Source organism: Larimichthys crocea, chromosome I (assembly GCF_000972845.2).
Source record: "Larimichthys crocea isolate SSNF chromosome I, L_crocea_2.0, whole genome shotgun sequence".
Taxonomy (NCBI): Eukaryota; Metazoa; Chordata; class Actinopteri; family Sciaenidae; genus Larimichthys; species Larimichthys crocea.
In genome coordinates, this window is record NC_040011.1 from 13,215,861 (window position 1) to 13,242,065 (window position 26,205).

The window sequence follows — 26,205 nt, forward strand, 5'->3', positions numbered from 1 at the left end:
CAATCATATTTTAAACAATAACGTGCTTTGGACTTTGTGGTAGTTTGAGACAAAGTCTGCACAATAACTGGGTGTCCCCAAATATAGAATTACAAATATTTATGTCTGTGTATGTACAGTATGCAAGAGCACGGAGAATGACACTGATCACCCTCTGATGCCATATTACATCAGTCACACACACAGTGAGAACACTTTTTGTGATAGACTGACTCATACAAGTTCAATTTCTAGCCCACCCAAACAAAAACACATTTTTAAGTCCAAAACCTACAAACAGTCACAGTTCGGGCGTGAGTCACAGGGTACAGTGTCGTTCACATACCGACAGACTACCAAGAAATATTGTTGTTTTATTAAACTGAGACATTCATCTTCTGAAGGCTCCTGGGCTAATTCAAACCTGTGATCCCAGCAGTCAAACACCAGTTTGGGTTGCCCAGCAACATGTTTAAATGACTCTGCTTTTCTTTGGTCCTCATCACACCAGCAGAGAGATCAGATCAGTTAAGCAAACGTCAGTGAATTTATGTGAATCAAATAATTATCAAAGCACTCATACTTGTTACCGGATGGTTTGCTGAAGTAATTACAGTGGTAGCAGTTGTATTTACCCAGAGATGTTCTGTATTTGTGCTACAGGCAATTAGACAATAGACTGTAAACAGAGCTCAACTCCAAACCTCTCATCTGATATCTACAACCTGTGATTAATAAAAATATAACAATATTTCAAAGGACGCCTCTTGGGGAAGAGATTAAGTCAGTGTTGACCGAACAGTGTTTCCAATTGTGGAAAAGATCTGATCAAAAATTCAGATCAAATCTTTGAAACTTACCAATAATACTCCACTAAAAGTAAAAGTCCTGCATTCAAAACTAGTGAAGTAAAATATTTAAGTATTATCAACAAAATGTACTTCAAGTTGGGGGTTAAAGTTGGATTTGGCAGGCGGGATAACCCTAAATCTGCTGTAACCCTATGAGCCGCTGTGGCTTCCTGCTTCCATCTACAGAGCGCTCACTTTAACCCCGGCTTAAAGTATCAAACATAAAAGTACTCATGGTGCAGTAAAATGTTCCCTGTGTTTTTTGCCATAATATCATTAGCATTCATGTGCATGTTGTATTTTAGTGTTATAGATGTCGAGCTCAGTGTAACTACTCTATATACGGTTTCCTAGTTTAATCTACTGCAATGCCTCATGGTCTGTAAGACCATCACATGTTTGACGTGTCGCTGTCCTGTAAAGAGTTTGTTTTCAGCTTTGTCATGATTTTTTTTTTCCAGCTAACCCAAAAAGGGTTTATTTACCCAGTATAAAGTTGCATAAAATGGATATACATGACACCTTGAGTCACTTTCAACCACTGACTCTTACCACGAGTATATAGCATGCAACTGGGGCACAACTATAAGGAGACCAAAGGGGAAGTGCAGGCCACTGCAGCAGAAGTCCCACTGCACTTAATGCCTGTGTTACACAAACAGCATGATGCAGAGGCTCTTCCATTTATATCGCCCACTTGTTTATCTATAGTTTGTCATTTTAACAAAGACGTCACAATTGTCATGTAAGCATAAAGCTTCTGTATGCAGACACGCTGTGAAAAACATGTCACAAACAGTTTTGGACATCTGGCATCAAACAGAGCGACGATATCTCTCCTATTTCTTCGATCACTCACAAAACATTTCTCTAAACTGTACGGTGGGCGGAGATGAGCCGCACAACGGTAATTAATCTGCACACCACACGAGAGAGTTTGCTGCTCATTAGTTTGCGATTGTCATATTTATTCAGGTTCTGACACTAACATGTGAGCGTTCACAAACAAATGGGGTTAATTAGAATCACGGCAGTCCTTCTTTAGCAAAGTTTCCACAGTCAGGTGATATAAATCTACCTCTCAATGATGTCTGAGGCAAAATCCAACAAGATCCTGGATTTGAAGCAGCAGCTCTAAAGCAGCATCGAGCGTGCAATGTGAAATATGAAATATACTGCAGCGACCTGGTGTTCTCTCTGCTGTTGTAGCGAGTATATTTTGGGACTTTCAGATTGCCGTGTGTTGGAGTGGAGTCTCCTGTGAGCAGATGGACGTCCGCTAAAACTTTTAAGATCTGGGATAAGTGCATATTCTCATACAAGAGTTACCGAGCTCAGAAAAAAGTAAGTGCATGTCAGGGAGTCAGAGACACAGAGAATGTTAATAAGGGAAGGAGAGACAGAAATGGAAAGACAGGCAGACGGAGAGCAAAGAGAAAGAAACCGAAAAAAGAAACAGACGGCCACAACCTGAGTGAAATAGACAGCTAGGGGAAAAAAATGTACAAATAGAGAGATGACGGAGAGGAGGAGAGGTGGAACGTCTGCGGGCCTTTTCCAAATCTCACCTCGGTACGACTGACCCACATTAATCCATCATTCGTGTCATTACGTTTGCTGAGCTCAGACAGCTTCAAACTTCACTTTAGGCAAGAAGAACGAGGGTCAAACTAATGTGAAATGCTCCTTTCTCTGTACTGCTCAGGCCTTCTGCACAAATTAACTATGAATGTCCTTTTAAACCTGCATCGAAACTTTATTTTATTTTGCAGGAGGGGTCATACCGAACACGTCTGGAGGTCATATCAAACATTTATGGAGTCTCTGCAGTAAGTGAGCATGTGGCAACTTTCTCAAGGACGTGGAGTGTGTGGCAATCGTTTATTTTCACTGGTTGTGCATAGCCAACAAAACTTGTGTACAACTGGCCCCAAAACTTTATGGCATGGACCTGAATGCAAACAAGTGAAGAGTGTAATCGTGCAAACTTGATTAATGATTAATTACATCCTCTTTTCCCCCCAAATCATTAAATCATATGAACATTAAATCATTCTACAGTGATCCTGTGATAATGTCAAAAAAATAACATAATGCAGAGACAGCGTCTTGGCTGCTCATCAGATCTTATGTTGTGACCACACAGCGTTTGTAAAGTTCTGGAAATATCTGAATTTTGGGGAGCTGCACACGGGGCTTTTCAGAGACGCGTCACGTCTACTCGCAGCATGCAGCAGCTGAGCTCTGCCACAGTAATCAATGTAAGCTGCTACACCACCTACAGAGACCACACGTCCCTGCTGCTGAGCCGCACAGACAAAGTGTGAACTTCTCGCTCCCCTGTTAGAGAAACCGCGGGGGGTGGACTCCGTGAAAGCCAAATCTGTGCAACACAATGAAACAAATGTGTCTTTGTTGAGCTTATAATCATGCATCTTTGTTGAACCGGCGTCAGACAGGTTAACGCTGTAATTATGGTTTGTTGAATTTGATTGCATTGTATGGTTCAATGTACGGAAAGCAGCACGGTTTACACCTCCTGAACTATTTCACATGTTTAATTTGCGCTCCACGGGAAAAATGGAGCCGCGCTGCAGCTCACAAATCACTGAAACACGAGTTCAAACACCATGATCTGGTGATCTGCGACTAATATGACGTCTTAAACATGTTAATTGCACTAAAGTTGCGAAAAGCTTGATTTTTTCTGAACGTCTAAGTTACATAGGAACGTGGTTTCAACAGTTTTCAGTGACTCGCTTCACATTAAAAGTCATTAAATACTGTAGAAACTGTTATGCAACATACAGCATGACATAAAAGTCCATGACTTTCTTTTAATAATATTGGAAATACATATTATATGATTAGTTTCCCAAAGAATGTACTCACTTTCCTTTTATATATATTTATATAGGACACGGATAATGTCGCTTCAAAGACGGTAACTATCTGCAACTTGCAGAGTGTACATTTATTTATTTGATTTATTTAGTTCAACCGCTCAGATGAACTGTCGACAGTGTTGTGTCTGGATCATTCTCAGAAACTGGACATTATCTCTTGAAATGCACTTCTTTAGTATTTTTCACCTGTTTTCCATTGAGGTAGCAGATATTTCTGAGGTGAATATCTGAAAGCACATCGGTGAACTGACCCTTTAACACCTGGGTAATGGCTGTCAGTGGACCACTAAGTTTTGATTAACCATAAGAAAAGTTCCCTTCTCCACCACAAAGTATGATTCTGATTTATAGTTCCAGTTCATTTTATCCAAAACGCCGACTTTGTTTGTGTCTGACTCACCTCAGCTCAGCTGCCCCTCCTCATGTGTGAAATGTACTGTGTTAATGAGACAAATGAACATTCACACACATGCATGTGCACACACACACACACACACACGTACAGGATGAGTCAGTTTCTATCCAAAAATACTTCACGCCTTGATTTTAATTCTATTGACTGAAAATCCTCCTGCAGGTTGTGTGAACAGCTGGACACCGACCAAGATCCACAGATTCTGAACGAAGACTAAGTGGTGCCCACACACACCGCAGAGTTGAATTACTCTACTTGTTGGGACCTTTATTCATATCTGACAGCCCTGTGGCTGTGTAGGCTGCAGTCTGGCAATCACACCAACTTTAGGCTGTTTGCTGTTTTCTCTCAGGACACTCACGTATGGAACGTTTCGATGCAGAGCCGTCATGTTAATGCATGTTGTTTTCTTCATGAGGGCATTTGCTTCACCAAAAATATAGCACTTTGCTTCTCCCTCTGCACTTGATTGGACGTGTCCTCTCTGTTGCTTGGTTACTTGGTTCAGCCGGCGAAGAAGCTGCAGTGTACCGACAAAATAAATCCATGTAGCTGGTAAAATGTGAGTCAAAGGGGGTTTTACTTCACACACGTTTGACTATTCAGAGCATTAGACTGATGAAATGCACATTCATAAACCTGCCTGTGAACTCAATTCATGTTTTTTTTTTTTAAAGCTGTCATGCCAAATGCTGTTAATGGCTAATGAATAAATAATGATACCTAAAATGAGAAAGCCTCATTCTATTACATATGTCATTAGACTGAGACGACTCATTGAAGATGGGATTTGTTTTTTGGGGATTTAGTTGTGGGTGGGGGCTGGTGTGTTTGTAACTTGGTTTCAAACTTTCTGCTTATCAAACTAAAAATACTTGTTTCCAATGTAAAAATGGCTTCAAATGTCTCCAAAGACTTGGCCTGCCGACAAGTGTGATTTTGGTTTGGTCCTTTTGAAATTTCAGATTAAAATCAGTAAATTTCAGGCTGACTCTGGCATAATTATATTTCAGTTGATTGTTACAGACTGACAGAAATGAACACAAAACACAACTTCTTTTGTATCGGTTTTAGAACATTGTTGAAAACGAGCGGTTCCTAATCCAAACAGCCGGTTGTGTGATGTCGGAGATCACTGAAGCATTTTGTGCTTCAAATTCTATCAGATCTGCTGAGAAATATCTCGACGTGATATCTCAAAGCAGACATTTGGCCAGTTATGAAAAGAAAAGAACAAAAACAGATCAACAGCGAGAAAAAAAAGTGAAACGCCAACTGCTTTACATGCGTTTTCTTTCGTCTTTTTCTCTTTGGAGATGGGGATTACAGTTCAGAGTTGATTCAACATTAAAGCTTGATGCAGAGTGAATATATAATACAAATCCTTAGATTTGAAGGCAGAGAGAGTCTGGCTTATACACCAGAGCTCCACAATATATCAAATTTTGTCTTTTTCATCTTTAAAGAATCCGACCAATCCACACAAAAGGGCCGGTGAGCTTTGCAGCAGGTTAATGCTAAGTGCTGTGCACCTTGATCCGATCTGGTCTGAGCGGGACCGATGTGACAGCAGATCTGCTCTGAGCAGCTCGATCCCCCCCTGACAACTCCACTCCTGTTCAGCCACGGTCGAGCTGACATCGTGTCACCAAAACACTGACGGAGGTGAGAAACAAACCTGTGAGTGTGTACGCCAGACAAAAACGCCACTTTGCTGCCTCAAAGCAACAGATGGCCAATTATGTGTGATTTTTTTGTTAATGGAACAGTGTGTAACTTTTATACCCTTAATATAACAGCTTTAAAATCACGTTGGTGCTTCACAGACTAATGACGTGAATCGTGCCTCTGCCATTCTGGATGTCCTCTGCCTGAGAAATGTAGCTGCTGTTAGTTAGTTAGCTTAGTCATACACAAGGGGAGCAATGCAGGACCTTATGACCACCAAGAAGAGGACATTCTCAGGCCTGAGACAAAGTTGTTGTTGTGCCAGAACAGGAGCTGCGTGAACGGCCCAACCCAACAGCAGATGAGACCAAGAGAACAGTGACGGAGGAACCTAAGAAGAGAAAAATAGAAAGCGACCAAGCCGCCGGAGTAAATCTGTCATGTTGGCGAGAGCTTGGTGAAATAAAAGGCTGAGCTGGGCTGACTGTTGAAGTAATATTAGCTCAATCATGACAAATACACGTGTAGAGCAGTTTGAAAGTGCAGTCGTCCTCATTAGAGCCGGTGTGTTTGATTATTAATGAGCTGAGATGAAGAACGTTTGTGTCACTGCATCTCTACAAACATAATGCGCATGCGTTTTGTTGTTTTGTCAAGACTGCTTTGATCCATCCATCAGATGGACATGCAGCTCATCACCTCATGTGGAAATTTCACAAGAACGTAGTCATGAGATCTGATGAAATTCCACTTTACACGATGCAATGCAACTCAGTTACTGCTACTGATGGATCGTGTGCTGCACGGTTGGCGAAATATTACGTAATTCATAGAAATACTGGAGCTTTGCGGCGAGAACCTTCAGCCTCGTCTTCGCTGAAAACTCAAGCGATGCTACGAAGGACACGGCCAAGAAAAATTATATTTCATCTTTCCTGTTGTGGCTGTATAAGTATAAATAACTTAAGGTTAGACCAAATTAGATTTCCATATCACCCAGGCTTCTGTTACCTTTTGACATGCCTGCATGAAGTTGTGCAATATCACCTTATATTATGCTATAGAAAATAGCTTTGTTCATCTGAATTTAATCCGTTAGGTCCGATAACATTTGGAAAGTCTAGAAGAGCTACATGATTAAAATAAAATACTTTTTTTTTTTGTTTATCTTCATGAAGTTATCAGAGTCTGTACTGCACTTATTCTCTATGGGCCACACAATGTAAAGATCTGGGTAATTTTATAGCTGGATATTAAAGTTTCTTGGCTCCATGTGCCACTCTCATGCAGTTTCCATAAGTATGGACAAAGCCCCGCTGTATCCAGATCTTTTAATAAACCCATGTATCACAGACCTCGATAGCATGTAGATAGCTGTAGCATAATCTAAGGCAATATTGTTCAACATTATGCAAATGTGATGAGCTGCACATGTGGGGATTTTTCATGAAATGCTGTTTTTTCAGAGCAACAGCCAAAAGTCTCAAAACATCTGCTGAGGCAGCTAAGTTCACACATCTGCTCTGTATATATCCAAACCCAATTATCTCAACACTATTAATCAATTTAAGGACGCATTCCTGCAAACTAGCAACTCATATTTGTGCTTTTCTAAACTGAGTGATCAGAGGTCAGAGCAGCGTCTTTCTTAAGGGCACTTCAGCAGATTCTTGGACAGTCGAAGGACGGCCAGCGACCACTTACTATGCTTCCCTGCAAGAAAATGTCAAATAGATTTGGAAGATTATCTTTAATTTCCGATCAATAAACAATCGTCTCTTTCCACCACAGAAGAGATCAAATTTGCCTTCCAGATTTGTCACTTGAAAAAACTGACACGTACTGTGAGAAAGTGCCTTCAGGCAAAGGGCATGAAAATATAACTCTGAGGCAAATTACTGTGCCCTCCTGAGACCTTTTGCTCTAAACAGGGGACCTTTTTTTTATAGTGTTTCGGAATTACACTTAATCAGAAAGTTTGATTTTCTACTCACATAAGTTTGCTGATTGGTTTTCATCTGCACTCTGCTTCACATGCATGAACACGCACACACACCGAGGTCAAAAAGCTGTATAGATTCAGAACTTTAAATAAAGTTCTCCATAAGTCAAGATAGTTGTACAGTTAAGACTGCACATATGGACAAAACTATTGTTTTTACTTCCACAGGTGTCTATAAATGTCTGACATGCCCTTGTGAAGATATAATCCATCACACAACAGTGTACAGTGTGTTGTTAGACGTACTGTGTCTGATGATTGATGACAGCAGCCTGAAATCATTAAAGAAAGCAGTCTGATCAGTGGCTCTACGTTCCAAATGTCTGGATCATGGATGTATCACAGAACTGGATACTGGACCCAAAAAGATGGACGAAAAAGTTTCTAGCTTCCGGTTCCCGTTTGACACATAGACTTTATGTTGTGATAACATCATGGATCTTTTTTGGTTCAGAGGAAGTTTTACAAACAGAATCTCCATAGATTCATAATATAAGGCGTCAGAATTGACCTTGTTTGCAGTTTAAGGATCCCATCTGTCAGTCAGTTTGGTGGTCTATGGAGAAAATGCTTTATGGACTGGAATTTTTCACTTCAAATATTTGGAGCAAGGCTGACTGGCAATGCAATACCTATGTGTTATGGTATTATGCATCCATTGTGTGCACGTGCCCCTGTAGATTAATGGCTTGATGTGTCGTCCCAGTCATGTGACGTACTATAAAGAACAAGTTAGGGGTGGATGGACGCAGGACTTTAAACCAAGAGACCTCTGTTTATTTGTGTGTAGATATTAAATGCCAACTTTCCTGAATGAAGTGACACATTTATGTTATATGATGTAACTTACGATCTAACCAAGAATTTATTTTTACTTGCTAACTAGACCGCAGAGCCCTGGGGTAGCTGGAGCAGTGTGAACATGTTGAAGGCTGTCTAATGAGATGTCCAATCGATATCATGATGTATATATATGTATATTGGTTTTTGGTGAGGTATGTAAAAATGTTTCTATATTGCAACAAATAAATAAATAAATAAAACACATTTTCAAAAAAAAAAATCAATATATGAGTGTATGAAAAGGTCAACTGAGCTTTTGTCATTTTTGACCTTTGTTGATTGTACACTAAAAAAAACACGAAGAATAATCATCCTCCACAAACAGTGACATACACTGTATACAGCATACACAGACCGCTAAAAGGAGGCAAAGGTCAAGGTGTTAGTCTTCTTCAAAGGGATTACATGAAAAGAGAGAAGGTAGGAGGCATAAGAGGTGTTTGGAGGAGGTCAAACCAGGAGGCATCACACAGTCGGCAGTCAAGCGGCTTGAACAAATGATACAGTCAGCGGCGTCATGTGTTCAGAGAGGACCCGGTTTTAAATAAACGATGGCGCCTGTCTACAGTTTCATCACCGTTCATGTAATAAAAGAACAGGTGTCCATTTTCTGAATGGGATGTCTTCAAGAAACGGTACACCTACTTCCACAGTTCGTTCTTTTCGCTGCACGGGCTTGTAAACAGAATCAGTTTTAAAGCGAATGTAAAGGGATTCGACTTGTTGAGAAGAATCAGCGATAAGGAATAACAAATGAGGCACATTTCAGCAACATGCTCACGCTGACTCGACAGCTTGCAGGTATCAGCGGAGCATTTTCCCTGCTGCCAACCGGTGTGCCGCTCTCTTATCTTTACCGCATCATTAATATTCTGCATATCTAAATTGAATGCCTTTCTGCTCTCTCTGCATGTTACAGGTGCAAATTTCACAGCTAGATTGAACATGTTTTCCATATCTACCTGGTAATCAGTAAAAAAAACAAGTAAAAATTGTGACTCACAAGTCCTGCACTGTGCAGAGAGCAAGTGAATTTCACGTTGTACATCATATTGTCTAAAGAAGGTATGCTTGTTATTTGAATCAATACACCACATATTCATTTCTGGATGTCACTGAAAAGATGTTGAACAGATTAAGAGACACTGAATGTTTGGTTCTGTTTAAAATAGTTCAAATGGATTTAATTATTTATTCCAACAAAATTATTATTATTATTAGACATTTTTGGCCTTTTTTCTAGCTTTATTTTTGACAGAGACAGGAATGTGGGGATAGAGAGATGAGGAATGACGTGCAGCAAAGGGCCACAGGTCGGATTTGAACCCTGAGCCACTGCTGAGCCTTCCTTCGTACATAGGGCGGATGCTCTACCAACTGAGCTAATCAACACCCCAAAACAAAATTAGGTTTTGACAAGGTAAGTTCTTTGCTGTCTGAATTCCAAGACCAAAAGTCGTGTCTCTCATGAAAGAAGTGGGTGCATCCGAACACATTCATTTAATTCCATTCCAGTCATTTAAACCTTGCCACCCAATCCTGCGTAGATCAAGGAGAAGTGCCACAATCCTCAGTTCCACGTTCCAGTCAATCTGTAAATATTTCCAGGCTAAATTACTGCCACTACACCAGATTTAGCAATTAAATCAAATTTAAATAGTTGGCAGACACTTTGTGCTCATTGGGATGTAAAATTCCCTGCCAAATAGTCTTCAGCTTGTCAGCTTCTCGGGCCTCTGTGCTTCAATTGTTTTCCATGTTGGATTTCAAGAAAAGTGTTGAATTGGTTTGCAGCATGAAACATAAAAAGGACGCTTACAACTTTCGGGTCCAATAACATCAAATAGAAGAAGCAGCATAAAACGGAATACAAATGTTATTTCCACGTTTTTTGTTTTGTACATAGGTGGGTTGAGATTGTCTTATAAAGTTGTATTCCATAAAGACTTTATATTTCTAAAACTTTCCCAGATTGTAGAAAAACATTAATTATGTGTATGAAAAAAAAATCTGTGTGCCACACGACAAAACAACAAGGAAGCAAGAAAATGTTGAGGTTTTGCCATCGTGTTTCCTCATCTCTCATTTCTCATTATACATTCATGCATTTCCAGTTTGTTTATCCATTCTGAGGGAAAACCAGGGTTGCAATAAAAAATTATATCGGATCTTTAATGATAATTTCAGAAGCCTATATGGGTTTTTGCCACCAGTGTTGTTTTCTTATTAATTCTGATGTTATATATTTCCAAAGAGTAGCTGTTTTTCGTATGTGTATCACAAATTCCACTAAACTAAATTTCCTAGTAAATCTGGAAAGGGAAAATGGTTATTGGATGGATATTAGGAGTTAGTTTATGTGATAATTGAAATCAATCCGATCTGTACAGAGCCAAATCATACCAAACGTCATGTCATGACACTTTCAATATAGAGCAAATTTAGATTATACTCCTTATGATGTTTACAGAGACTCAAGCATTCCCACCGCGAGCAAGCATGATCACCAGTGGGAGCAACAACCCTCTGGTCAGAAAAACAGAAGCAGAGGGCGCACACGATGGATTAAATAAAAGAGAACGAGTGGAAGCTCAACCAGTGAGAAATGATGCAGAAAACAAGATGTAAATATTACATCTGTAACTTGTGAACTTATTAAAGAACAAGTGTTTCCATCTCTTCTGTTTTGTAAATCTGAATCCATGAAACTTTTCTAATGAGAAACTTCAGAACGCACCAGTACACATCGATGGAAACGCGGCTAATTAACGCCTCACTGAAGTTTTTATGTAGCATCTTCAAAGAATCAGCAGATGCACAGCTTCAGCAGCAGAGAGAAAGTTCAGATAAACACGTGGAGGATGTTCCTTTACACATTGAGTTTTGCATATCCTGCGTGCGCCTTGCAGCCGTAAATTCTCTCTCCTGTTTCCTTCTCCCGCTCTAATCCCTTCCACACAGAGAAGCAGCTGCTGAGGCTTTAATCAGCGGTGTGGAGGTAGTGACGACTAAAACCACAACACAGAAACCCAGAGCAAACAGCCGTGTTTCCCTGTTTTCCTTCACATCATTAAAATACACTCCCAAGTGATGCTGCATGGCTGCCCTCTGTATGTGTGTGTGTGTGTGTGTGTTTGCAGAGAACAGCGTTGGTTTGTTTGGATAAAAGTGTCGGGTTTTGTGTGTTTGCAGAGATACCATAATGCGATTTTGTTTCTGAGTTTATCAAAAAATAATAAAAAATCTGAGATATTTGCTGTAGAAGTCTGTGTGTGTGTGTGTGTGTATGTGTGTGTGTGTGTGTGTGTGTGTGTGTGTGGGTGTGTGTGTGCGTCCCTTAATATGATCATAAACACTCTCTGCAGCCGTCTTTTGCATGTGTGTATCAAAGAGAAGAACTCAGTGTGAAAACACCGGGCAGGCTTTAGCTCAGGGCCACTTGTCAGCAGAAATTAGATAATTTTTCTGCACTGCAACATGAAATATGACTTATTCGTTTCAGTGGATAAGTTGGAAAAGAAGTTTTTTCTCCTTTAAGTTTTAGTTTTCCTCGTCCGCAAGTCAAAACAACATGTCTCAAGTTTGAATCACCTCTGGGAGTGACGGTTTGCGAAGGTGGCAGTCGAAGACGTTCCACCATCTTCATTTATCCTGCTGTTTGTCCCGTATTAGTGCTGCAGAGTAAGAATCCAGCACCTCCGAGTGATAAATGGTACGAGAGTCTTGAGCCCGGTGAGCGATGAAAGCAGGGAAATGAAGATTAAAAGATTCTGCGTAAGCCCTTAGATTTTATTCAGAACATTGATGTGAAATGGCTGAGCAGAACACAGAATACTGAAGACAGAGATGGGCAACGTTCGCAGAACATTTGAAATTCTTGACATTTTTATCAGAGCCTGTTTGATCTGGAAACCAGAATCTCTACTATAAAGTGTAGCTTCTACTAAACTACTAGTCATAAAGGTTGAGTGTGTTCTGCATCTTCTGTTTTATGTACGTCTGTTTTCATTCTTGCTTTATCTTTTTTAAATCTGTTCTCTCAAGGAGTTAAAAATAGAAATAAATATTCCCATACAGGCATGTATGCCCTGTCTACATCTGAACTGATGTTTTTTTTTTAAGATTATTTTTTTGGCCTTTAATGATAGGACAGCTGAAGTTAGACAGGAAGCAGAGAGGGGGGGAATGACACGCAGTAAAGGGCCGTCTGATGCGGGATTCAAACCGGGGCCAGCTGCAGCGAGGACTGTGGCTTCTACACACAGGGCAGATGCACAACCCACTACACTACACTGCCTCTGAACTGATGTTTTCTCCTGTGAATCTCAACCACAACTGGCCGATCATTTCCCCTGAGAGGTCAAATCCCAGCAATGGCACGACAACAATAATTTCTACACGCAGCCCCAAGTGAGTCAATTGCAGCCTTGGTCACATTACTGCAGAGAGAAAAAAAAAGATACATTTGGTTCCCCAAATAATCTTAAATGGCATAAAACTATAAAAAATAAAAAATGTTCTCCAAAGACTTCAGAGCCCTTGAACCAAAATTTTAGGAGCACAAACACGTTAATCCTCAAACTGAACCGAACTGGCTGAGTCACAATTGTCAGTGACTGAATCAGTCTCTTTGCTGACTGGTGACTGACAGCCCTATAATCAGCTCATGATACACAGTATGTTACCGTCTGGTTAAAAATCTTACTCAAAGACCACAAAAAGACACATGACTGAGCATGATGTGAAAATCTGTTACACATCTAGCTGAATAAATGACATAATAACCTCATGAAAGGCCTTAACAGCACCGAACATCACAGCACTTGCGATGATGGCATCACTCACAGAAAGTGAACTTCATCGTCGGTGACTGACTCTTTGATCTGAACCGAAGAAAACAATTTGAAAGCGAATTATAATTTAGAAGAATGCATTTGAACTTTCTGACCATGTGGCCGCTGTTAGTGCAGGATTCATTCTTGTTTCAGCTCCGAGTTCGACTCAAACAACCCGCAGAGAACATCTGACTCACGAACAACATTTCAATCAGCATCAGGCAGCTGCTTCTGGAGAAATGGGCTCTTGTCAAAGTAAGTGACCAGCAGCTAAACAGATAGTAAAAGTGAACTTAAACAGGGAAGTCGTGGGCCGCAAAAACCAAAACACTCAGCTAGGAGACTCCAAAACTCTCATTGCCCTTTAACAAACTAAGTTCTCTTTCTAGGTTTATCTGCTCAGTTATGACCTCTGCTGACACTCCCTCTTGTAGCATCTCTGTGTATGCTGAGCAGTGTGTGTGTGTCTGCAGCTAATGAGGTGTGGCCATCATTGCCTTCCTTCTTCCTGATGAGCTGGGCAACCCTGATAGTAGCAGTGGCTGGATCTCCCAGGTTGGGATGTACCTCTCTGTGTGAGTGTGGATGTCAATACTTTGGTTGACTTGTTAAATGCTGTAACTACTTGTGGAGTGGGCCAGGTATAGTTAAAACTACTGATTGTACTTTCCCCTTGTAGTCTACAGAGCTTCTCACAATAAATTAATTTTACCAAATACATCTGTTTTTTTGGTACTTCCATTTCTCTAAACAAGCTTTGTCGTCAATTATACACAACCATTTCCTCCATGCAGTATCTTTTAACAAAAGAAGCCTCTTGCAGGATGTGTTGTTTTCTGAAAGGAGGGCCAAAGATCAGGACGAGGCACTGGAGGCTGAGCCGGCACGTGCCTGGGAGTACTATCACTGACAGGTGGGATAAATCACCTTGTCAGGCATGAATGGAGAAGGGTTGGACTTTAATGGAACATTCAACCCATCCAACACACATACACTCTCTCCATTTCCTGCTGACTCCTGTCAGTCTGGGAGGAGAATTGACTCAGAGGCTGGGCGGATGTCAGTTTCATCACTGGAGAATTTGACGCCGTCTTTGGCGTGCTTTGATTGAGATATGATCCTGATCCTGAGTCAAAGGGAAGTCTGGGTTGCCTTTTTTTTTTTGTTCAGTGTCTCAGTTTGCGTGTGTGCATGCTCAGCTTCATGCATCAGCAAATCAGCTTTTTTTGTATGAATGGAGTATTTCTTATTCAGATTACGTAAGCAGTTGGTGAATGAATTATTCAGACTGTAATTTGAAGAAGACGGTGTACTGTGTCGGCTGCCAAGTCTGCACTCTGCAACACAGCCACCAAACAGCACAAGAAGGGCTTGAATGGAAGGATAGAACAAAGTAGGATAGACTCGGATTGTGATGTGAGCTGCTGCCAACCTTGCAGCGAAAAATCAATGCGTCAAAATGATCTACAGGTGGCTTGATATGACGGATGAATGGATCTTTGAATGTTGTGAAAAGATGCAGGGGTACCCTGCCACACCCTGCAGGCATTCATTATAAAAGAACTACACTTCAGGCTATACTCTCACATAACAGAAGAAAAAAGTCGAACTTCAGATATTGCTGCAAAGCTGCCAAATGTCAGCTGCACAATGTTCTGTATGTTTTCCAGACAAGCAACCTCTCGTGACCATGTAATCTAAGCAGATATCTGCATATGAATGCAGAAACTTTAGGCAAGGGACCGAGACTTTGGTACTGGTTTCATTCTGGTTTCCATTTGAACCCCAAGTAGTATTAACCAGTCACATTGTGGTTGCAACATGGAGAGCTACAATCTCGTAACTCACTGTCTATCAACAGATGATGATGAACATATCTGTTTAGAGATAAGCAGCAATCTATCTTTCTTATCGTTGCTGTATCAAATTGTTTATCAGACTGCAGGAGATCTTGCCCCAGATATCCGTTATCCATTTTCCAGCTACAACCGAAGCAGATGGAACAAACATTGGCTGCTGCCCCCAAAGTCTAATCAGACGATTGCCGAAGGGTTCAGAGATTCAGAGGAATCCTAAAAATATCTGTGGATGCCAACTCAGTGGATCATGGTTAGTGTTGATAAACTCTGGTCTCCACATCCTTATTTTCCTGTGTTGTTAGATTTTGAGGGTGCAGCATCTTCCAATATAGAGCAAAATCAATCACTTGAATTTGAGTTATGATGGTTCCATAACATTAACCAGCTGTTTAACCATAAAATATGCTGATCTGAGTGGTATAGTTGCTGATTACAACCCCGTCTCATCGCTCTCTCCTTTCTAGCATTAAAAAGAAACTACAGTGGCCACAGCTAATGTGAAAGGCCTTATGTAGAGGCAGTTCTTAGTTTGTCTATTCTGGGCTACTGTAGTACCATGGCAGAAATGCAGAAGTATCAAAGTGTCTGTAAATCCCCAGCAAAACCTCAACAGAATTTACAAGCCAGACACTCTTGAGGATATGAATATCTAGTATTCACTGTGTTATTTAATGGCCATGTGGTTATTTACAGAAGTGAGTTTTCTCACACTACAGTTGATTTGACTGAACTCTCTTCAACAGAGCAATCATCCAGAAAACAGGATCTGTCACAGGACACCTGAGGTGGTGAGGAGAAGGAAACAGCAGTGCGAAAGGGAAAACTGATTTGAGGAGAGGAAAGAGAAAGCTCACCGCTATCCGATCGCCCTGAGCCTGACTGACTGCAACATATTGACTTATAGCTCCAACACCCTGTTCCGGCATGGTTGCGCTCAATGGTTGCATAAAAGTTCATGACATGAGCTGTTACGTTGCAGGATGTGTTTGACCTGTCAGTGTTGGTTAAGATAGCAACAGTGCGACAACCCATGAATATTTACAGGGACACTTTGTTTCATGCACTCTTAGCTCAGGGTCCTCAAGGTCTTATTCAGTTGACGTCATGATGACATAACTGCTGGAACTGGTGCAAGTGCATGATTATTTAGAGATCCACACCTGCATGGACATTTCAGTCCACCTCTACTTGTCAAAACTTTTCTGTACATGTATGAGCGTTTTCTTTAACAGATTACTGATTAGAAAGGTTGCCTAGTCTAACTGTAGACACAGCAAATATCATCTGGCATTTAAGCAGCGAAACTAGAAGCTGTAGTTTTAAACTTGACAGGACAGAGGAAACTCTCCAGAGGAAACAGAATTAAACTTTTAGCTTCTAAAAATACATTTTTTTTAGACAGCTGTGATGGAGCTCAGGGTTAATCAGGAGGACAGCTGTTTGACTCTGAACCTGAACTTAACATTAGACCCCGACCAAACTCTGATGGCGTGGTGGGGGATTTAAATTATTAATGAAGAGGAATGGCATTTTATGAAAAGAAAGAAAAAAAAATTGAGTTGTTGTGTCCTTACTGTCAGCTCCAAACTCATCCTATTATAACTCAACACACTACAACCTGAATACAGCTGGAAATATCATATATAATATATGGACTAAACTGAAGGAGGATCAATTTTAGATACAGCAAAGTTCACAAAAGTGCACCATATAGGAAAAAAAGAAAAGTTCCTGCTTCATCTGAAAAGTATGTGATGTACCTCACATAACCTATCTTTTAATATTTGGGTTGCATCACACCCAGATCTACATTACTTGTCATGCCTGAATGATAATTGATGATGGTGGGGTCAATTTCCATATCCTGGCGTCCATATGTTGTAATAAACTTGGCATATAAAAAGTGCTAATTAAATGGTCGTGATTTTGATAAGATCACACAGGAAATTATTCCAAACCTCTGCAACATGATTACATAAAATATGTGTGACATGAAAAATGGATCATCTCGCCCACCTCGACTAACGGAAAGCGGTAAACGGACTCCCCCAATCAAGAGAGTCTGGAAGAACTGGGTAAAGCAATGATGGCTTATTCAAAATGAAGATTCTTTTGCTGGAAGGTATAAACTCAACGAGCTTAACATACATATATGGACAATTTACATGTTTCATTTGGAAAACTGGCACTTTATTTAGGCTGAATGACACTTTGATTATGTGTGTTTGTAACTGATTTAGAGAGAAAAATTAATAGCCCAAAGTCACGTGACATGACACGTTTATCCTCAGGTCCTGCTAAGATAGTCACAAATCTATAAAATTGGAGAGGAGTGGGTTATCATTTCAGCGTGACGCTACCATGGCACATTTTTAAATTAAAAAAACCTCACGCAGGAAAGTGTATATAATGTCGACCACATTTGGAAGTGATGTGAAAAAGTGTAACTGGGGGATAATCAAGCCAGAGGACAAACTCCTGCTTACTCCTGCATAGGCTGGATGTATGGTGAGTGAGAGATAAGACAGTGCTGTGATTCCATACTGACAGAACATGCAGTGCAATATGTGTGAGGTGACTAATTCAGGTTTTTGCCTTCTGGTAAATTAACAGTAACAGCTGATAGTGTCTCTACTAATTTAGAGATAGTGGGTTGGAGATTAAGAACTATGCTTATGATGATCATTTGGCTTGAACATCTGTGTTTTTGTATCACTTAGAGATCTGTGAAGCGACAAACCGACCCCATACTGTATGTGACCACACTACTTATGTGACACTATAGGGTGGATGTGTGTATGTAGGGCGCTGCGTGGGCTGGTGTGAGGCCGTCATAAATCGTATTGGCTGGCTTGGAGCTGTTTGCTTTCGCTCAAGGCTACTGGATCCCATTCATAACAAAAGTGGGTCATGTAGTGTGGACTTAAAATCTTATAAACAAGCTTTTCCTACTATACATGTGAGCCTTGCAGATGAATTCCCTAAATCTCATTCTTTATTAAACCTGCACATTTTCAGACTTTGCTCTGACAACAACATGATTTGCTTGTTTTAGTTGCCAGCCTCATATTTTAAATGTTCTTTTGTAATTTTTCATGAAGCTTGGTGGACTGTTGCCTCTCACCAAGGCAATCAACAGGTTTTATATATTGTGGTTGATCCAGATTTAGATAAGACTCCTTTCTTTCCCAGAATAACAGACAATTCTTTATATTTTGGGACTCTAAAGTTATCGCTGCATAGATCGTACTACTACGCCTTATATGCTTAGTAACAGCATTGACTGATCACTTAATCAGCGCTACCTTAGCGTGGATTTGGATAGACTGGATAAAAAGAACGCACACTGACTTTTTCTGCACAAAACTTTGTATTTTCCGGAAAATAAAAGATGAAATTCCCATCAGGATCCTTTGTACTTGAGTTCTGGTGTTAAGTTTAAGTAAAATTTTGGTTAGGTATGATTGTTTAATGCAAGAAATGTGTCTGTTCACCGAGGAATAACAGATATTAGATTATGTACAAATACAAACAGGGTAATTGGAAATCAGAAGGCTGATTAATGGTACTAAAACTAAAATTTAATGAGACGTCTGCAGAGTTAACAAGTCTAACTAAACCAAACAAGGGCGATAGGACTGATGTATTAGAGATGTGTGTGCTGTGCTGGGCTCCGACTCTCATTTCATTCATCACTACTTTAAAAAAGAGGCTTATTGTTGCCAAGGTAACTCAAATAAACACACAAACAGCAAGTTTTGGCATTAAACCAGGCTCTGACAGAAAGTGAGGACGAGCAAAATGTCCACAATAGGAAGCCATTTCTCCAACAACAACAGCAACAAACAACTTGTATTCAATCTGTCTGGAACAGCTTCATCGGCCCCTCTGACTCTGGTTAATCTTTCTTCTTCTGTGAGTCAAAGCAAGCATTTAGAAGAAAAAAAATGTGGTCCAACTGCGCTCTCACAGTGATGATTTCACAAAAATTCAAATCTCTCTCACCCTCAGGGCTAAAAGACATTAGGCCGAGGCAGAGGCGGCTATAAAATGACTCTTAACATTCCAAAGCGGCAACAAAAGACCACCCAACAGTTCGAGCAGGATCCCTGCTTTAATCAAAGCAACAAGCCCGAGGAAACGCAACTACAGAGCCAGCGAGCGGCACAGGAGAAATCCCACACACTCGATTGTTTCCTCAGCTGAAAAATCAAAAGATGAGAATAGTCTAAAAGAAGTTTAAGTTTAAGAAGAAATGCTGCAGCCATGTCAGCTATATGGTCTATGGGGATGTACATGAACAATCCAGAAACACACAAAAACCAGCAGGCACTGTGGCCGGTGAGAATTTATTTGAATAAGTTGTTCTCAATATTCTGTATTGCCTTGTATTGTCTGGTTTGGTTCAAAACTTAAGAGCTCTGAGATTTGTTAGATGGACTGATGTTTCCACCACAATTTCTTACACATCTGTATAAGTGATGTGACCCATTTCAGGAAGCGTTTCATCACAAATCCAGTGATTGCTCTACATTAAAGTTGATTAATGCTCACCTCTCACTGACAAGCTCCTCCATCACCGGCATCTGGCCTGCAGCGCTGACATTCATGTAACCATAAATGCAGAGAGTCCCTGCAGACAGAAGATCACAGTTAACAAATTACCATAATCATTTAGATTATTATAGGCTGAACTTTTAATTACAAACATAATACAATTTGTGCAGCAAACAGACTGGGTAGATTACATTAACATAAACTTATTAAAGTGGATCAAAATTATGCAAATGCAACAATTTACTTTGACATTTACAGTCCACTGCAAATTGACCGCCGCTCTGCTACATCGCAGGGATTTCTTCAGGGTTTTTTTTTGTTTAGCCAACTTTTTAAGCTGCAATAAATCAGTGCAAATGAATCCCCATTCATATAAAGTAAAACCAATTTAAGTTGCAGGAGTGAAACTGAAGTTTGAATTGCCTTATGCAACACCCAAAGGAAAACGCTGCTACTCCATAGGTGTTTTAATGTAAGAAAAACTTTTATTTTAACTTTAACTTGCATCGTGACTCTGTGGTGAGAATGGCAATGAGACCGTTTCACATCAGATGTTTGACGAAATTCCATGTATCCCCACAAATACTGAGGAATTTCTACTCATGGACCATTGAGAGCATCCTGATTGGGGAACATCACGCAGAGCAGACCAAGACCACAAGGTCCTGCAAGAAAGCTGAACATACAATAGGTGGTGCTTTACCCTGCCTAAAAGACATCTATACAAATGCACTGCAAAAAAAACAACAATAACAAAGCTTGATTGTTGAATGAATGTAAATTTTCACACCATGTGGGCGGCTTGGAGAGTGAAGGTCAGTCTGACTGAGAGGTCAAGAAGAGTTCATGACCCACAGATTAACAAAACCCATCATGTTTCAGCCATATGGGCAGAAATCAGTTCATTCAGCAGAAGAATTAACAAAATCCTCATCTACATTACGAATAGTAACACAGAGGTCAACACCTCAGATACTCGACAGAACATGTTATGCAGCATGAACGAGCTTTTTTTGTGTTAATAAATAGGCAACACAAGGGGAACAAATCCCCTGCTTGAAAGGAAAACGGCTAAAAGATGTCAGATAAAAAACAACATGAACATGTAACACGAAACCCGGTTTTGTGACAATCAGAATAAATCTTCTTACATAATATTCATTATGCCTCTCTCATACGTGCCAAACAAGCATGCACCCATGTAAGCATCAATGTATGTTACATCATGATGAACAGATGCCATGTTAAAGATGCTGAACACACATACACACACACGCATATACAGGACTTTGAGTCAACTGGTATCTGGTTGAATTATTCTGGTGTGTTTACAGTCATTAACACAGACTGGGAGCATCCAGTGGAAGTTAGTTGAATCTGAGGCCAGTCTTGGCTACTAAAAATATTTTTTTTGGACCAGTTACTTTTAAGATATCAAACCATTACCTCATAATAATGACATTATATTATCTCAAGGTGACAAAGGATGCTCATATTTAGCTTGTTTTAACCTCTAAAACCTCTATTTCCCCTTTTCACTTTCTCAAAATTGTTGTTTTATACTACTTCCAACAAACCACAAATTGCACCTTTTTATGATTCAAGTGTGTTTATCAGGGCACATTTCTCTGTGATACACACTTTTTTTTAACACTACAGCACTTTCATTCTTTAACTGTATTTTAATTGGACTGTATTTATTTATTTATCTATGTACCTGTTATGTTTTGTTTCTACGGCTTTGTTGTTAAGCACTTTGGGTACCATCTGGCTATTGTAAAGGGCTATATAAATAAATTTGATTTGATTTGATTTGACACTCTCTTGCTGCACTACTTACTGACTGTTAGTAATGCCCTACAAAACACAGTCAATCAACTAAAAGTCTGGGGAAAGGAAGACTGCTAGCTGGCAAATATGGATGTAAACAATGCAGGTCGCAAAAGAAAAGAAAAGAAAATGCCGTTTAAACTGCCCTTCTGAATATATAAAGCAGAACTGTATATGGCATCGGGGGAAGGTTATTTCCTACGAAAGTTACTCAGTGTGCAAATAAAACCAAAAAAAGTTACTTCCCACTGTAAAGAAACTACTGAGATGAATATGTGGCTCGCTTCTAGTTTAGCACTCAACTTTCCAAGTGTCATTCAACCAAACAAATAAAATTTTGGGTTTTGAGTTTGTGTATTCACTGTTTTATTGCCATTTCTGTCCACTGTGTCAAATGGCGCTCAAGAAAGACACAAGCTGACCTTGCAACAGGCCACAGTGCAACACTATCTTAAACCAACAGGCTAACTGTTATACTCTATAAGATCCATACTTACATTACATGTAAAAGTAAAATCCTTAATTAAGATCCCACTTTACTAAAAGATATCACACTAGAAGATATCTCACTTTTTCCATATATCCATACATGGAGTTACTTTTGACCCTGAGAGAAAGACGCATTCTAGAAAACGAGCAAAGATGATAAGGATTAGGGATGAAGGATGAGGATTAAGAGGCAGACTTAATTAAAATGTTACCATGACAGCCTCTATTTCTTATCTTTCATATCTATGATTGGATGATCAAGTCATGATCACCGATGACACTATCTCTCGTTAACAGTTTTGATGAATGCAAGGGATAAATATCGACACAACACTCAGCCGAGTCTTATTAAGCTGTTAGAAAAGCCTGAACAGCCTGAGGGGCTGCTGTAGATAAGAGGTCAAAGGTCAGCTGTGTAGCACTTTTCGACCCGATGACATATGAAAGTGTCGCTATAAGTAATCTTCACATACGGTTTTATATATGTGCCTGTCAGGAAGATTTATTCTCACATGCTACATGAACCGTACACTCAGAATAAAAAGGAAAGGGCTTTAATCAAGTGTCATACCCATACATAGGGGTACAGGTCTGTTGTCACACAAGAATCCTCTCATGCAAACACATGTAAATCCACCCGATGACCAAAACCAAACAAGCGTGTGTGTGTTTGTATGTACTTATGTATATGGATTCATGAGATACTGTGGAGGCACGCATGCACACACACACACGTTAAGCTTCCCTACATTTGTTTTTTTTTAATCATACAAGGTTAAGCTAGGCTCATATCTACATATTTGGATAAGATGTGCCGTGGATTAAAAGACAAATCACAGTAAAGCATAATAAATCTATGGCAGAGTATATTAAGTCTATCTTGAGTCAGAGGAAATTAAATTCTTGTGTTTATTGCCTGGGTATCCAGAATGTGAAAGCATCATGTAGAGTTTGAGATTTATTTTGGAAACTTGATGTACTAAAGGAATGTGGAGTCTGTGAACATCAACAGCAATCTACAGTCTACAGTCATTTTTACTTACACGTACACCTTAAGAAGCCTCTGACATACAGTATTTTTCCAAAGTATACGATCAATACATCATGCATTGCAAGTCTCTCACACATACACAGACTTACAATCTGATTGGCATTAATGAGGCTGGATCTAAATGTTAAATTTGGCTCACTTCTCAACACATCATGCAATTAAGACTCCAACACGGCACAGAATCTCCACACTATGATAAATGCATTATCGCCTCTGTATAATTAGGGCATCTGTCTGTTTGGTGAGTGCCAAAGTTAACACATGCTGCTATTTTAATGGCATTCATTAGTCATTTGTATGCAGGTTGAATCTGTTGGCAGCAATAGTTGGGTAAGTTACTTGACCCAGGTTGCTGAGCCCAGACATCCACATCTGAACAAAACCAGGTGATTCCTGGATAAAGATTGACTTAAAAAGTAGTATTTCTCTGCTATTAGCAGAGGTTACATTTGCTTGTGAAGTGTGGTTGCTGATTGCAAACCCTCACCTCACCCACCCTTTCATGGCATGAAGAAGAAATAGTCATGAAAGGTGCATTTCTGTGTATGCACCCCCCAAATCTTACACACTGGACCTTTACTGGACATGGTCATGGACAAAGGTGGGAAAATAACACCAGAATGTACTTATGTCACCATGTGAGCTGTTATAAGTACATATCAGTACGTGCTTATACCACATAAGTACATACTGATGCAGATTTTCCCATGTCTGTCCTACACATGTACAATGCAGGTCATGGCACCGGTGTAACTGAGCATTCCTTAATCCAGAACAGATTACTGGATCATCATAAGATTTGCCACCAGTCTGAAATCTCCTTGGCACTGTCTTCAGTTCGTGGCAGGCCTGCTGACTCTGTTCTATAATAGACACAGTCGGGGTGGTGAGGCGAGTTGAACGCATGACAGAGCTAATGGGCGAGACTGCTGAGAGGGTTTAGTGGAGTCCGTCAGCTCTCATCCAGTCACTCAAAGAGGACAAACAGAGCAACACAAGGAAAATGATGGAGTGAAGTAAAAGAAATGGAAAGGTGATCGCAGAAAAGGAAAATGATGAAAAAATACTGAGCAAGAAAGAGTCGAGGCAGCAAACATGACACAGCAAATTGTTGCGCTGACAGTTTCCTAATCTGGTGACTCAGGCAGACCGATTTCAGGGTCCATGCGTGAAAACATAAGTCGAGTTAGAACAGCTCAGGTAAGCTCATACTCCAGTAATGAGACACGTTGTTAAGATGCCTCGCTTCTTTCTGTCACTGCCGCTGTAGCATGGAAACATCTTAAAACTTTGGACCCTTCTGGGTACATCCTGATAGAAGCCATGGCAACAAGCGAAAGGCAGAGGAGCCAGGAAAGCCACATCGGTTTATAGCTTGCAGGCTATTCAAGCAAGTGGGCGGGATGGCACAAGTGGACAGAAATATTCTGTTAAGAGGTTTATTCATGGTAACATGAATGGGAAACTCAGCTGCAGGGTCTCAAAACTGCATCATAACTATTTGACCTTACAATCCTGAACCAGAGTACAGCCAACAGCCAACATTAATGTACATACATGTAAAGTGATAGTAGAGAAAGTCTTGTTGACATGTTTCCATCTATAAATTAAATTGGTCCTAATGGATCTAAAGTGGTTTTACTCTGTCTGGGTCTCTTTGCGGTCACTAAGAAAGCAGCTGACAGAACATTTCTGACTGAATCTCCCAAAAATAAATAAATTTAAAGTTCAGGGTCGAGCTGACTCTCCTTTTTGGAGAGGTGTCTGATTCGTGACGGTGTGTTCCTGTATTGATGTGACATGTCTGGCTTTTTGAAAAAAGATTGGACAAACTAAGTGCACAGGTCTAGAGAAGGTTATCCAACCAACAGTTCTCTTTACTGAGAATGCTAAATGGTTATTTTATTGCTTGTTGTACTTGAGCGAAACCTGAGTTTGGATAAATGTTTGTTGGTGCACTTAATCAGTTTTTATCTGTGTTATTTCTTGATTCTGAAGCTGCTTTGAACTCAAATTCAGGTCAGTTTGACCAAATATGTCATTTTAACATTCAGATTACTCCTAGGTATGTATCTATTCATGACACCTTCATAATCCCTTGTAGCATCATCTCAAATGCAGCTGTTCACCCCAAATACTTCTTCATTTTAAAGTGCTGCTGTTCTGCAGCTCATTTCCAATTTTCTCAAAGCTCCCCGAAGAAATCATCAACACCACCTTGGAAACAAGACTAAATAATAATGTTCACTGAAGAGGTAAATTGAAATTGTCACAATTTTATATTGAGTTTTTGTGGGTGGTGATGGCCTAAAGTTTACAGAAACACACTTATCACTTTCTCCACTCAGGTTCTGGAAAGTGTAAGGCAGCATGTCCCCCACTACCACCACCGAGGTTCCCCTGAGCAAGGTCTTTAACCCCAACTGATCAAGTGGGGCTGTTCAGTGGTTATACTGGGTAGCTTGCAGGTGTGAATGTCACCTGTGGCCTTTCCAGATTACTTCAAACATTCATTTTATAATGATAAATTGCAAGAGAGAGGCGGATAAAGTGACCCAGAGGGGCTGAAAGAATTAGATCCTGTGTGTCAAGATGGCGACAGATGCTAACCCATTTTCATTCACAAATCAAATCATTCCAGTTTTCTGCATTTTGGGTCTACAGAGCTTAAACACTAAAGTCCTTATCTGGTTGAGCCTGCCGACTCTCAGCATTTATGATTGACCCAAAAACAACATACTGATACAGACTTTTAACAGACATAATGGCTCAAAGTTGTAGTAAGTCCAAGGGTAACTTCTGAACCTGTGTGACGCTCTGTAATCTGTCTCCTGGGGTGTCACGTGACCTTCGGTTTAGACCCCGCTGGCACTCTGTCAAAATGTACCTGGGGTTTTAAATGACCCGATTTTCATGAAAC

At 40.2% G+C, this 26,205-nt stretch overlaps 1 protein-coding gene across 6 annotated transcripts in view; it reads right to left on the reverse strand.

Annotated features, from left to right (window-relative positions):
• Positions 1-26,205, reverse strand: part of htr4 (5-hydroxytryptamine receptor 4) — a 153,097-nt gene that overhangs the window by 87,382 nt on the left and 39,510 nt on the right. For all 6 annotated transcript variants that reach the window (XM_019255201.2, XM_027277708.1, XM_019255203.2 and 3 more), the window contains exon 2: positions 19,913-19,991. In XM_019255201.2, the coding sequence (XP_019110746.1) occupies positions 19,913-19,968 (56 nt within the window). In that variant the 5' untranslated portion in view covers positions 19,969-19,991. The remainder of the gene's footprint in view (positions 1-19,912; positions 19,992-26,205) is intronic.